At 39.1% G+C, this 12,532-nt stretch overlaps 1 protein-coding gene across 1 annotated transcript; it reads left to right on the top strand.

Annotated features, from left to right (window-relative positions):
• Positions 1–3,151: 3,151 nt before the first annotated feature.
• On the top strand, positions 3,152–12,233 carry LOC306734658 (uncharacterized protein). Its single transcript, XM_079216023.1, has 18 exons — positions 3,152–3,305; positions 3,514–3,566; positions 4,354–4,429; positions 5,596–5,765; positions 5,873–5,956; positions 6,055–6,111; positions 6,220–6,423; positions 7,060–7,257; positions 7,589–7,643; positions 7,731–7,821; positions 7,916–8,057; positions 8,177–8,281; positions 8,902–9,010; positions 9,107–9,287; positions 9,850–9,927; positions 10,395–10,497; positions 11,070–11,176; positions 11,496–12,233. The coding sequence occupies exons 1-18, from the start codon at positions 3,278–3,280 to the stop codon at positions 11,629–11,631; spliced, it is 1,977 nt and encodes a 658-aa protein (XP_079072149.1). The 5' UTR covers positions 3,152–3,277; the 3' UTR covers positions 11,632–12,233.
• The last annotated feature ends 299 nt before the right edge of the window (positions 12,234–12,532 follow it).

Genomic DNA, 12,532 nt, shown 5'->3' with positions numbered 1-12,532 from the left:
AGCTGCTCACTCCTTCAGACAGGATGGTCACCTGGGCCAAAGGGTGCTGGGACAGTGAAACACACTCAGGGGCCCGAGTGGTGCGATCCTGGGGTGGAAAGGGAAATCTCTCTGATGCCACGGAAAAGTCAGGGTACGCCCTTTAAAAATAAGTAATGAATACATTTAGAAACTTCTGAACAATCAAATGACATGTTATAGAAAAGTATGTCCACAGAACCAATAATTGTCTTTCAATCAATCTTTTTCGTTTGTTTGTTTTTTACCTTAAAGGGACAAATTCGTGGTCACTTTGCTGGAAAAAAGAATACTCAGTGAAGTGGTGTTCCACTCCAGAATTTGAAGGCAACAGTGAAAGGGCTGGAGACAAGTTACTGTCCTGAAGTTCTGATGACAACAAAAATCCTGAATGTTACTCACAAGCACCGTAAACACAGTTACAAATTACAACTGCAGTATAAATCTTACAAACGTATATTATTACGTTATGAATTATCCATACCAACACTGATATCATGAAATCATAAGACAGAAATATGTACATTCCATAAATTACTGTTTATATTTTCAGTGATTGGGTGAAATTCATTGTTTTATTCAATGCATATACCTGACTGTAAAGAACGCCCCCGTGGCTGTTGAGGCTCCCACCCATCGGTTTCCAGCCTGTGCTGCCTCTGCTCCTGACTGGCATGTCTATGAGCTCCCGGTGGACTTAAGGATGTTTGTCCAACAGACTGACTCGCATCTTCATCTGCTGACAATTGAGGAGGTGCCGCCTCCCTCTGTGAACCAAATCACCAAACAAAGTGACTCACTATCACCGTCCTATTTTGCCCTTTAACACAGCTGAGTAACCAATTATGGACAACCTCTGGAGGCTCAAAACAACAAATGGTGGTAACAGACATGATCTGCAGCCTCTAGAGTTGGTAGTGGAAAGGAGCTGTACAAACTGTGATCCTGTAAAATGTCTCTTATATCCTGTTGCTCTTCCTGAGGTTTCTTCCATTTTAAAAGGTTTTTTTTTCAATATTTGAATCAAGGGACGAAGGACAGACGGTGTCCTGCTGTACAGATTGTGTTATTTTGCTCTATCAATCAAATTGACTTGACTATCTACCCAAGAATTCCTGAAACTAATCTCAATTGCTTGGATATGATGGCAGACAAAATAATGCAAACACTTCATGGGACATTACTGATTATGCAGTATTTGTCAAACACCTATTGTTTGTGTTCGTCACATCCTGCAGTGCAGTTTGTGAACTATTATGCTGTTGTTTTTGTCATTGCACTGTTTAGCTGACCTCTTAAACTAGCAGTTGTATCAACAAAGAGATTGATGACAACTTAAAGTCTGTAAATGCTGCTAAAGGACGGGCAATTTAATACAACCCCCTTTTGTAGAAATGGTCACATTTACACAAAATAAGTAACTTTCCCATGAAGAGTTTAACTAGCTGGATTCCTTATTATATGTATAACATGTAGCGTTAGTTGATAAGCATAGCAAAAAGGTTATAGCAACTCAAGCTGCGGGGAACAGGTTAGTGAGCTTGTTAAGACCTGGATGACCTGCACACAGATTGCTCACAATAACAACTCGCATCTGAGTAATTTTGGAAGCGCAATACTACATCAGACGATGCCGTTTTAACGTTGTGTTGACCGTCTGTCCTCCAGACCGCTAATTCGCGGGCCAACAACTCTGGAAAAAAAAGACAGTTAGCAACGGATAACGTTGGTTACACGTTGACGTGAGACAGATTTATCCGGCTGTGATCGACACGGACAACATACAATGCGACACAACCTAAATGTTCGCAACAGGAATAAAGTTAAAGTTATGTAAATTACCTCTCGGGGCTCCATGTTGTTATTGTTGTTGTTATGAATCCCTCACAGTAAGCGCATTGCCTCCTGCTCGTATCCAAGAAGCGTTGCTAGGAATTGTAGAGGGGGGAAAAAACCCGGAAACTAGCGCGGGAGGGCAGAGAGCGCGAGAGCGATGTGGCTGATTTGAACTGAAGATCGCAAAAGATCGTCTATTAACCAGATGGATCGCTCGCTCACGTTTCAGATAAAATAAGATAATCCTTTAAAGCAACATAATTATTCCGGTTAAAACATATATGGGAGTCCACCCCGCCCCCTTTCAGGTGCCTGCCGTAATTTAAAATGTCACCGAATATTATAACATGTTGTTTTGTTTAGTTGTATTGTCAATTGTTCAGTTCCTCAGAAATAAAACAGAGTTAAACCTTTTCGCGTGTTACCCGTCTCTAATTTAAATAGCAATACGCTTGTCGTTTTGTTATGTTTCACACGTCCCTGAATTGTATATTGGATTTATTTTTAATATTTATATTATGTAGTGTATAGCACAACATGATATTTGTTTGGATACCCTGACTAAAATAGGAGGTTCTATACAATTTCAGCAGAATAAGAATCAGACTTAGAATTAGACGTGTGTGTGTGTGTGTGTGTGTGTGTGTGTGTGTGTGTGTGTGTGTGTGTGTGTGTGTGTGTGTGTGTGTGTGTGTGTGTGTGTGTGTGTATTTTGTCATGGACAAAAATTAAATAACAATACAATAATATCTAAACAAGTCAGGTGTTGTAACTAAATAACCCACGGGATAGGTCTGCAGTAATGTCTGTATTCATTTTAATAAGAATATCTTATTTGTTAACAATTCGAGTGTTTTTCTTTTTCTATTCTTTTAAATCCATGGCTGGAATAACTCATTAGGATTAAAGCATGGTAACTAGTTTGGGTAATCGGATTAATTGCATATATGGTAGGAACAATGTACAATATCTTATATATTATAATGATTTGTTTTATTTCATTATAATTGTACGATAATATATATTATTTACATTAGTTGAACGTAGTTTATCTGTGGCCCATGACAGCACAAACGCAGCGTACCCAGGGAGTTTTCGCCCTCAGATAGACTTCCAGGCATCCTTTCCACTTCCGCTTACTTTACAATGATTGACAGGCCCGACATCCAATCATGGCCCCTGAACTACAACACAAATAACTCACTACCATGTCATTGGATCCTCTTGGAGGCGGGCATCAACTTGAGAGGTTAAATCCAGGGCAACGAACGCCCCCAATCAATACGGAAAAGAAGAAGAAGACGAAGAAAACAGTGGTAGCACAGAACTATTACATTTACCTTCAACGTGAAAGATACAAATACCCCCAGAAACGTTTTGTAACAGCTGCGGGAAACCGGCGTAAAGACATTTAGCTACAATCATGTCTAAAAAGAAGGACACAGTTAAAGGTGAGACTGCATCTTTCGGTGGTTTTGATGTTCGTCGCTGAGTTTCATTTCACTGTCGCTGAGTCAAATGTGACGCCGGTTAGCTCCCTAGCTAGCGAGCTAATGATGTGGCCGATGTAACTACCTACATCACTTCTGCGTTGTATCCTTAAAGGCCTACGTTTAATAAAACCATTCATGTATTTGCCCCCTTTTTCTACCTTTTCAGGTGGCGCTCCTTTAGTTAGAATTCGAGAAAACTCCAGACTTATGCGCACACACGTGAGTATGAGTCAAGTTGGGGGAAACTTGTATTGTGTTATTATTGTGGCATAACAGGCCTTTCCGTGTTTAAGTCTGTAATTGGTAGCATGTCACCAGTTATACCTCTGCAAAAAGTCCCACATGGCAGCTTATTTTCACAACAATCAGATCAAAGCTCACTGTAATGCTGTAACACTGTATTACAGAATCTCAGGGGACATCTAGGCTAAACTTTACAATATCAATATTACCTCTCAGTTCCAATGGTAACTGCTTCAGATAACAGCCAAAACGTGTTTGATTGTAGGTCATATACAGTTTATTATAGTTAGCAGTTAAGACTTTTACATACGTTGGATTGGATGAATGGTTCTGTCTACATAATGTCAGAAAATACAGAAGAATGTCCATTTCAAATTCTTAGATCTTCCAATTGCGGCATTTTATTTTAAAACCAAATAAATGGACTTAGGAAATGTACAGGACTGTAATCAGTGAATGTTTTGTAGTTATGCTTGAAAAACGACCCACATAATTAATCATCAAAAAATGTGGACTAATATATGATTAGACTGATTGTTTCAGCTCTGATTACAAAGTGATTGAGGTCCCAGAGGTTATCTTGTCTCAAAGTTAAAATGTCAATCAAGCTCTTGTAACTGCTGTGTATAACAACCCAAAAATCTAGCAGATGACTAAAGGGTTACGCAGTATGTTACTTATAGCAGTATTTAGTTCATATTTTTTGCACGTTGTGTGGCTACAGCACGGACACGTTAAATCAATGGTCTTTTCTCTATCACAGGAATCTATGGTAGATTTCATAAATGGACGTCATTCCGGAGGCTCTATCCTGGAAGTCTTTGCCTCTGGATTATTAGGTACATTTTTTTTTTTTAATGAACAGGCTTTTACAGGTTATTATAGTGACGGTGGAGATCAAACACATCCAGTATAAGTGGATGTGAGATCAAACACACCCAATATAAGTGGATGTACAAGTACATTTAGTTGATTTTACTTCTCAGAGATGTTGACTGTTAGACAGGTTGATGGCTGGAAACGCACTTTTACTGAATTCTCGGTCAGTTCCTGAGTCATCCTGGGAATCCCCTTGTCTGTGACTATATTTTTTTATATCTGCATCAGCAAGGAGACGGCATGTTGCTGGTGGAGCCATGTTCTTAACCTCGTTCTGTGCCCCTCAACCCCAGCAAGCTACCCAGCAAGTAGACCGGCTCTTCTTGAATGATTGAATCTGCTGGTCTTGTCAGTATACTACCTCTGCCAAGATTCTTGATTGCAGTGATGGCAAATGGCTCTTTACAAATATATTTTTATTATTTATTTATTTTTCAATAGTTTTGGTAACTTGAGATTCATATGCTGGTTAGTGATTAGGCTTGATCTTAGTTTTCCCTTTTCAATCAATCATTTATTAATGACCACCTGACCAAGATCAGTGTTGGCTCATTACAGAAGAACGCATAACGGTAACAGAAGTGTGAGACCCCTAAGCAGAGCTTGCATCGGAGAAAACCTCATAGCTGCCAACCCTTTCCCCCTTTTCTTCTTTGGGTCATCGTTGATTTTAGAGCTAGTAGTGAGAGAGTAAGAGAGTAGTGCTGCAGTATCGCTACGTGGTAATTACACATTGTCATGAGTCAAGTATCGAGACCAAAGTGAGCCTACCACACCCTCGTAATTGGTCGTGTAAAATACAAATTGCATCCTGTTTAATATTTAACTCGGCTCTCTACTGTTCATCTGTTTCTCTTGAGCTGTTTGCAAAGGGTTATGGGTAGCCTCACAGGATAAAAATAAGGAGGAGTTTGGGGGGGAAGGAGGTGATGAGCGTTTTGTAGACTTACTGAGGATGAAGGAGCAGATCAACTGGGTCAGACCAACTTACCCAGTGAAGTCCTTTTTATTGACGTTTTGAGTACGAGATCGTACATTATCTGCAGTCAGAAGATGGCAGCAGAAGGTTCAGATGGCACTAAAATAAATGAATGGCATATTTTTTGTATTTGTCTTTATCTCCCAGGTTTAGATTTTTTAAGGACCTTTGAAGGTGAACTGGAGGACGACATCATTTATTCTGACGACGACGACTATAATAATAATAATGATGAAGATGATGATCATTTTCATGCACAAAATGCTTCTTGCAAGTCTTTAGAACCACATCCACGAATAAAGCAACTCACTGACGAGGTATTACACTTCTGTTTCTCTTCTTTGAAAATGAAACCAAAAAGTTAACTTTATTTATCCCTAGTTTGTAAAATTGTATAACTTTCTGACTTGTTTTTATTTCCCAGGAGGCTGATAAGCATGCAAAGGAACTGATCGAAGAAGAGGAACGACGTAAGGAGAAAACTGAGAAGAACAAGCGTAAGAAATTGGTCCGTGTCATAATTATCAGGATTTAACATTTTGTTCAAGTGTTATTGCTTTTTTCTTTGACAGCGGCTCAAAGCATATTTTGTCTTTTCTGTTGCAGCGTAAAAAAGAAAAAAAACGGTTAGAAAAGGAGAGTGCAGTAAAAGACATTTTACCTGTAAGACTTGTTTTGCTCATATTGCTGTGAATTACAACAAATGCACATTTAGCCTGGAGATAAAATCCAGACGGTAAGGACTTTTCAAAACCTTCTTTGTCATTTCAGGAGCAAGAAAAAGGGAAGTCAGACTCCTCAGCAATTCAGGAAGAAATTCCTGTTATTGAAAGTATTGCAGCAGAACCAAATGATTCTCCTGAACCTGAGAAAACACAAAGTGGAACAGAGGCGGCTGGATGTGATGAGAACAGTGCTAATAATAAAGAAGAAACTCCTGGGGAGATTAATACAACCAAAGATGGGGAGCCAAAGGTTTGTGGGATTTTTACATTTCTGTTTGTCACATCGTGGAGCACTATTTTAAAAAAGAAAGTGAACCCTTCAATTATTTTTACGGTGGTGCAGACATAATGACTCACCACCAGTAATTAATGGGATGGTGATCACATAGAACGTGAAATGACTTCTCAAGAAGAATAAATTGTAAACTGTCATTGTCATACCTTTTGGAAATAGTTTGAAGTGATCAGTTGAATAGTTTAGTCCTTGTTTTTAAAAATTATGCCGAAAGCAGTGATTGATCACAGCTGGTGTTGGTTTCACAAAGACCTAAACTCGTCTGTTGCGTTACACCCATAGACTGTATATAAGAAGTGTTTGTGGACTACAGTTTTGAAGCCTCATGATCGGCATCTTGTTTTTTTGCAACCAGTAATGTCACAAGAAGGAGAAGAAGACTTGAAACTAGAGATTGAGACTCATGTTTACGATGTTTACTGAGGGAATAAATCAAGAGAGAAGTAGGCCATGTTTTTTAATAAAAATATATTCATTACTCCTATTTAACTCTATCTTTGTGAAATCGGCTCAAGCTTTTAAACATTTGTCTGTTTTGGGATAATTATTGTCGCCTTTTTGTTTTCATTTTGCCTTCATTATTTTCTGCAGGATTTGGATTTAAATAATTCATATGCTTCTACAACAAAATTGGTGGCAGAGGTGTGTAACGAGAGACCTGCGAGGGAAAGAAAAAAGAAAAAAACTAAATTACTGGAGGTTCCACAGTCCAAGGAGGAAAAGCCAAAAGTTGTTGAGGAACCTGAAGTTCAAAAGAAGAAGGAAGAGAAACCTGAAGCCAATAAAGAGGTGGGAACAAAGAAAGCATAGTATTTAAGGCATACGCTTATCCAAATATTGACCTCCAGAATTGCTTTACAGATTATTTGAACTTAATCTTTAAGTTATTTATGTTTTCTAAAGTTATATCGGTCACTTTTAAAAAATGGATAATGCACTACATTTTTCCTATAACTGTCTCACTCTTCAATTAGATTTGTGAAAGCACCTTTTTTATTTTTATATGGTCAAATGATAACTGATTGGGCCATCATAACTTGATATTCGACAAAAAGCTACATGCAAATGTATAGTTTCCTGTATTGCTCGGCATACTTCACAGACGGACTAACTTTAACAGGCAATCATGGACCCCACTTCGGAAGAGTTGGCCAAAAGAAGTAGAGTGAGAGCTGGTGAGTTATATTTCACATTAACGTCACTTTGACAAAAACAAACGCTTGAAAGCTCTGAAGCAGGCGCGACCTCGCTCTTTCTTCCAGGTATTGGAAATCAATTGGCTGCTTCCGGACAGTACGAGATGGCTGTAAAATGCTTCACCGACGCTATTAAATACAACCCAAAGGAATTTAAGTAAGCGCGTGGACTTGAATTGACTCCAGACTTCATGTTCCCACACAGAAGCAGGGACTAGTAATTACCAAGAATTACGTTTACTCTGTTTCAGGTTATTTGGAAATCGGTCCCTGTGTTATGAAAGAATACAGCAGTATGAAAACGCTCTCAGGGATGCTGATCTAGCGCTCTCCATGGAGCCCAACTGGATAAAAGGTTTATTTAGGAAAGGGAAAGCTCTCTGTGGGCTCAAGGTAAATCACTGCTCCTGTATCCAGTTAACTCTGCTTACACAGTGATCCTTTTTATTATTATTTTTTGACTCATTAAATATATTTGAAAAAAGCTGATTTATCCTTCACTTTATCTCCAGAGATACTACGAGGCCTCGCTGATCTATAAGGAAGTGTTGAAGCTGGAAAGTTCGAGTGCTGAAGCCATACATGAGCTGAAACGAGCGCAGACCTTGCACCTCATGGTAGGAGACGCTCATGTTTACAGTTTACAAGGCAAATCAAAAATGGCACGCAACATTTTGCATGTTGTTGGCGTGGAATGAGAACAAATGGCGATGTCAGGAAAAGCTACATTAATGCACACTTAATGATACGGGATAGATGAGTAATGTGGGCTAAGACCGAATGGTCACCCACTTCTGGACCAGTTTTAAATTGGATGCGTTTTGTCCGCTAGCTGTGGTTTGAATTTTAGATGCTGATAAACGGTCAGAATATCAGTCAGCTGTAGCTTTACAGAGACAGTGTGTAGCATTTAGGGGGCTCATTGACAGACATTGAATATGATATTAAGTATTTCTTAAGTGTATAAAGAAAATGAGAAATGTAAAGTTTTCACTACCGTACATGTTTCATGTAGCCCAGAATGTACAAACTAAACGCCTGCTCTCCATTGGGGCCGTTTGCGTAGTTCTTCGACATGCTTGGCACACGGGAGGTTTCAGTTGGTTGTGATCTGCAATCTCACCACGAGATGCCGCCAGATGAGAACACACTGGCCCTTTTTTTTTTTTTTTTTATAAATTGTCTGTACGCTGGTATTACGTCAACTCGGGAAGATGTCTTTGTTCGTCCATTGTAGGAAATGGGATTCACCTGGGCACAGAGCTCTGAGGCCTTGAAAACGCACGCCACACTGGAGCAAGCCGTCGAAGCTCTGTTTGGTGATCAACGTAATCCGGGTCCTGGAGGTAAACGTCCCAAAATGTTCCTCAGAGTTGTGACCTGTGTCTTCAGTGATGTTCTGCTATTTTAACTTTTAATTTTTTTGTTATGGCGCTCTTCAGGTGCCAGTTATGACAACACAGACCAACCAGCGGTGCAGGAAGAAAACAACGACACGGGAGAGTGGACTGTCCTACAAACAAGTCGTCCCAGAATGCAGCAGGTCAAAGAGTTCGACGATTTCTTTCAAAGCAGATCAAATTCACAGTCTCCGACGCCTCGTTCAAAGAATTCTGTGAAACCGTAAGACGACATATTTATCAGTAGTTCTGTTTTTTTAACATGTTTAAAAACAAATGTTACCTCTGGTAATCCAGTGGTTCCCAACCTTTATTAGGCCTGTAATCCTGTGTGACCCCTCATAACAGGTTGCTTATGTCTTGTAGATTGTGTCCTTTATGAAAGCCTGAAGGTAATACTATTAACAATTGTACAAAGCAAAAGACAAGCCAGAAGAATGTAGTCTATCAGGTTTTTTGAGATAATTCGTGCCTCCCCTTTAGGTTGGGAACTGCTGCTCTAATGCTCATTGTTATCGGTAAACCGTGTCTCATTTTGGATTTTAGAAATGCTGAAATATGCACAGATGTGCAACAGCTGTTTGGTATTTCATACATGCAGTATATTTGTGTTTTTTGAAAACAGTGTTTTAACGGGATGTTAATTTGTATTTTTACTAAACAAATATTGTGCCATTGAGCAATAACCGATGTTGATGTGGAGCGTTCACATATTTTGCTGAATTGTACCAAGAGTGCAAAATGATTTTTAACTTGTTTATTAATCTCTTCTGTTTTGTGTAAAGGGACAACATGTTCTCCGTTTGGGTTGGCTCCTTGGGTCCTGCTGTCACCTACTCCACACTCCACGAGGTCTTCAGCAGGTAAGGTACCGCAGTTCGATCTCCTTCACGCCTCCAAGCTTGTTTTTGTTTGAGGATGACATTCGGCACTTCGACTGAATTGGATGTTGTCTGAGTTTAGTTTCACAAGAGATGCAGAATAATGGAAAATGGCAGTTTTGAGTACACAGAATAAAAATAATAAAGCGGTAAAATAAGATCTACATTTGCAGATATTTAAACAGCTGCAGTTTGAGTTTCTGGATTATTCTCATTTTAGCGTTTCATTTAGATTCCAATAAATATTTTGGATAGAAAAATTCCATTATGCATAAACTGAATTATTGAGGATTTTGACCACCAGAAGGCTCAAATGTGTAGACTGTGCTTGTTATTTATTGCTGCTGAAGTGGCGTGTTGACTGTATTCTGCATTATTGACTCGGAGCTGTGAAGCAAATCGCCCCACAGGGATGTTAAAGACTTTGTGTGCTGCCTTTTCTCTCGCAGAGCCGGGACTGTCTACAGCATCAAGATGCTGCTGGAACACCAGTGTGCCTTCGTGAACTACACCCAAAAAGAGGACTGTGACCGAGCCATCCAGTGTATTAATGTATGTATCTGTTTACTTTTACTGATATTTGCCGATTTAAATGTTTTGGCCATTATCTGATGTGACAATCTTGAGCCACGTACAGCTTGTGTCATGATATATATTGTAATATTCCTTGTTGTAAATAATAATCTTCATGAGAGTGAGATTGCCTGGTGGAAAGGCACATTATCTTTCATCCATTAGAAGCATCATGTTTTACATCTAACTTTGACCTAAGTCTTCAGCTGGAGCCACAAAATGAAGACAATGTTGTTAGAAGTAAATCAGAAAATATTTTAGGGTGTCTGTATTTGGCATGTTGTAGAGCAGGAGGTTGGAAGTTTGGAGGAAACTATTTTGGATTGTGTGTCATTTAAAACGATGACTGACAACCGCATCTATTTAACTCTGTAAAGTTATTCATGTTTTGAACTGTCTGCTTCTCTAAAACAGTTATTTTCCCCATCACACAAATCCAACTCTGACAAATCTTATCAGTTCGTTTCGGTTTCTCATTTTCTGTTCCAAGCTGTGGCTCTTTGGCTGAGCTCTGTTGGGCTACAGATGTTAAATGTCCGTTTCCTCTCCAGGGGATGGTGGTAGAGGGCGCTCCACTCACCGTGCGATATCCCAGTAAAGTCCACAGTGGACTCGGCATGTCCAGGTCAACTCCCTCTGACCCCTTTTCACGCCTCGGGTAAGAATACGATATAATTTTCCATCTAACACTTTTCTAAGTGTAATGAGATGGAAGAAATCTACATTTCAGTCGTATATTGTTTTAAAAGTAAAAAAAAAAAACGAAGGATGTAAGAAGGTTGTTTTTTTGCATCTGCATTAATAGTTTTGATTTTATAAAAGTATAAAATATGTAGTATTAGATTGACTTTGTTTGTAAAAGTTATTCTGCTTATTTGTTACCATTATTTAGAGGTAAAAAGAAAAGGTGTCATTTCACTGACGCGTTTTAAACTTTGACATGTGTCCCTAGACTTGACATTGTTTTCCCGTTGCAGCCTGTACAAGAAGGAGTGCTTTTTCTGGAGGACCACAGGCTGCACAAGGCAGGACTGCACCTTCCGACATGTCCCAGAGCACAAGAACCTTGACAAGGACAAATTCACCAGTAGACTGGGAGGTATCCACCTGTAGGAAATCAGAAATAAAAAGCATGCATTGTTTCCGTTTGACGTTGGAAAAAAAAAAATACAAATTGTGTTTTGAATTCTGTTGCTTTTTTGGAAATGTTTGCACCATGATGTCCCACCATTGTTGTACAAATATGAAGAACGCATCATACTACTGCATTTTAGTAATAATTCATGTGCATTGTACTTTGAGCATTCCTTTACTAAAGGATTTTTTTCAGGGATTATCTAATCTATTTGAAGATTGTGTTAAAACACTTAATTGTTTTCTTTTGCTTTGTTTTAAAATTGATTTAACAGGTTTCCTGTTTTTTTTTTTTTCAGTCACCTCTAGGTGGCGCCATTACCTTTTATCCCTCAACTTTGGGGTTGCAAACTATTCTGCTTTCATTTTAAAGGCTGTGATTAATAAGTAGTATTGCCATCGGCAACATTTAATGTGCCACGTTTAATTTTGAAACTACTCTGTAAATCTGGGGCGGTTGAGTTCAGTGGTTATGTATATTATGTTTAAAATATGTAATGTTATGTATGTTGGAGGATACTATTTAAGTGTAGTGATGTTTGGACACAAACTGTCATACAAATAAGTGCCTTTTAGTAGCACTGTGGCTGCAGTTGATCATGGGTCAGCTCAGAAGGAATAAAAGCCTGAACTTTAAGAGTGTTAATGTCTTGCCATACATTAATATACACGGTACAAGACCAAAGACTTGGTGCAGGTGGACCAGTATAGATGGGCCTGGATGTGACTCTCAAAGAATACTAAAGTCAGCCACATGATAAGCTGCACAAGGCTAAAGCTAAAGAATGTAATTTGGGTTATCACTGAGGTCAGAGGAAGCACCACTAAAACATCTCCACATTAATCCCTGCAGCAGCTCTGTGTCCTGTTGCAGTGTCCT

This window comes from Taurulus bubalis, assembly GCF_910589615.1.
Source record: "Taurulus bubalis genome assembly, chromosome: 1".
NCBI lineage: Eukaryota > Metazoa > Chordata > Actinopteri > Perciformes > Cottidae > Taurulus > Taurulus bubalis.
Note: the sequence above shows the minus strand (reverse complement) of the source record. Positions and strands in the feature narration are given on the sequence as shown.

Bases quoted from the DNA above. Each gene is read 5' to 3' on its own strand.
- LOC306734658 (XM_079216023.1), top strand. From the start codon at position 3,278: ATGTCTAAAAAGAAGGACACAGTTAAAG. The intron at 3,567-4,353 runs GTGAGTATGAGT...TCTCTATCACAG, and splicing joins CCAGACTTATGCGCACACAC to GAATCTATGGTAGATTTCAT. The intron at 5,957-6,054 runs GTCCGTGTCATA...TTTCTGTTGCAG, and splicing joins AGAACAAGCGTAAGAAATTG to CGTAAAAAAGAAAAAAAACG.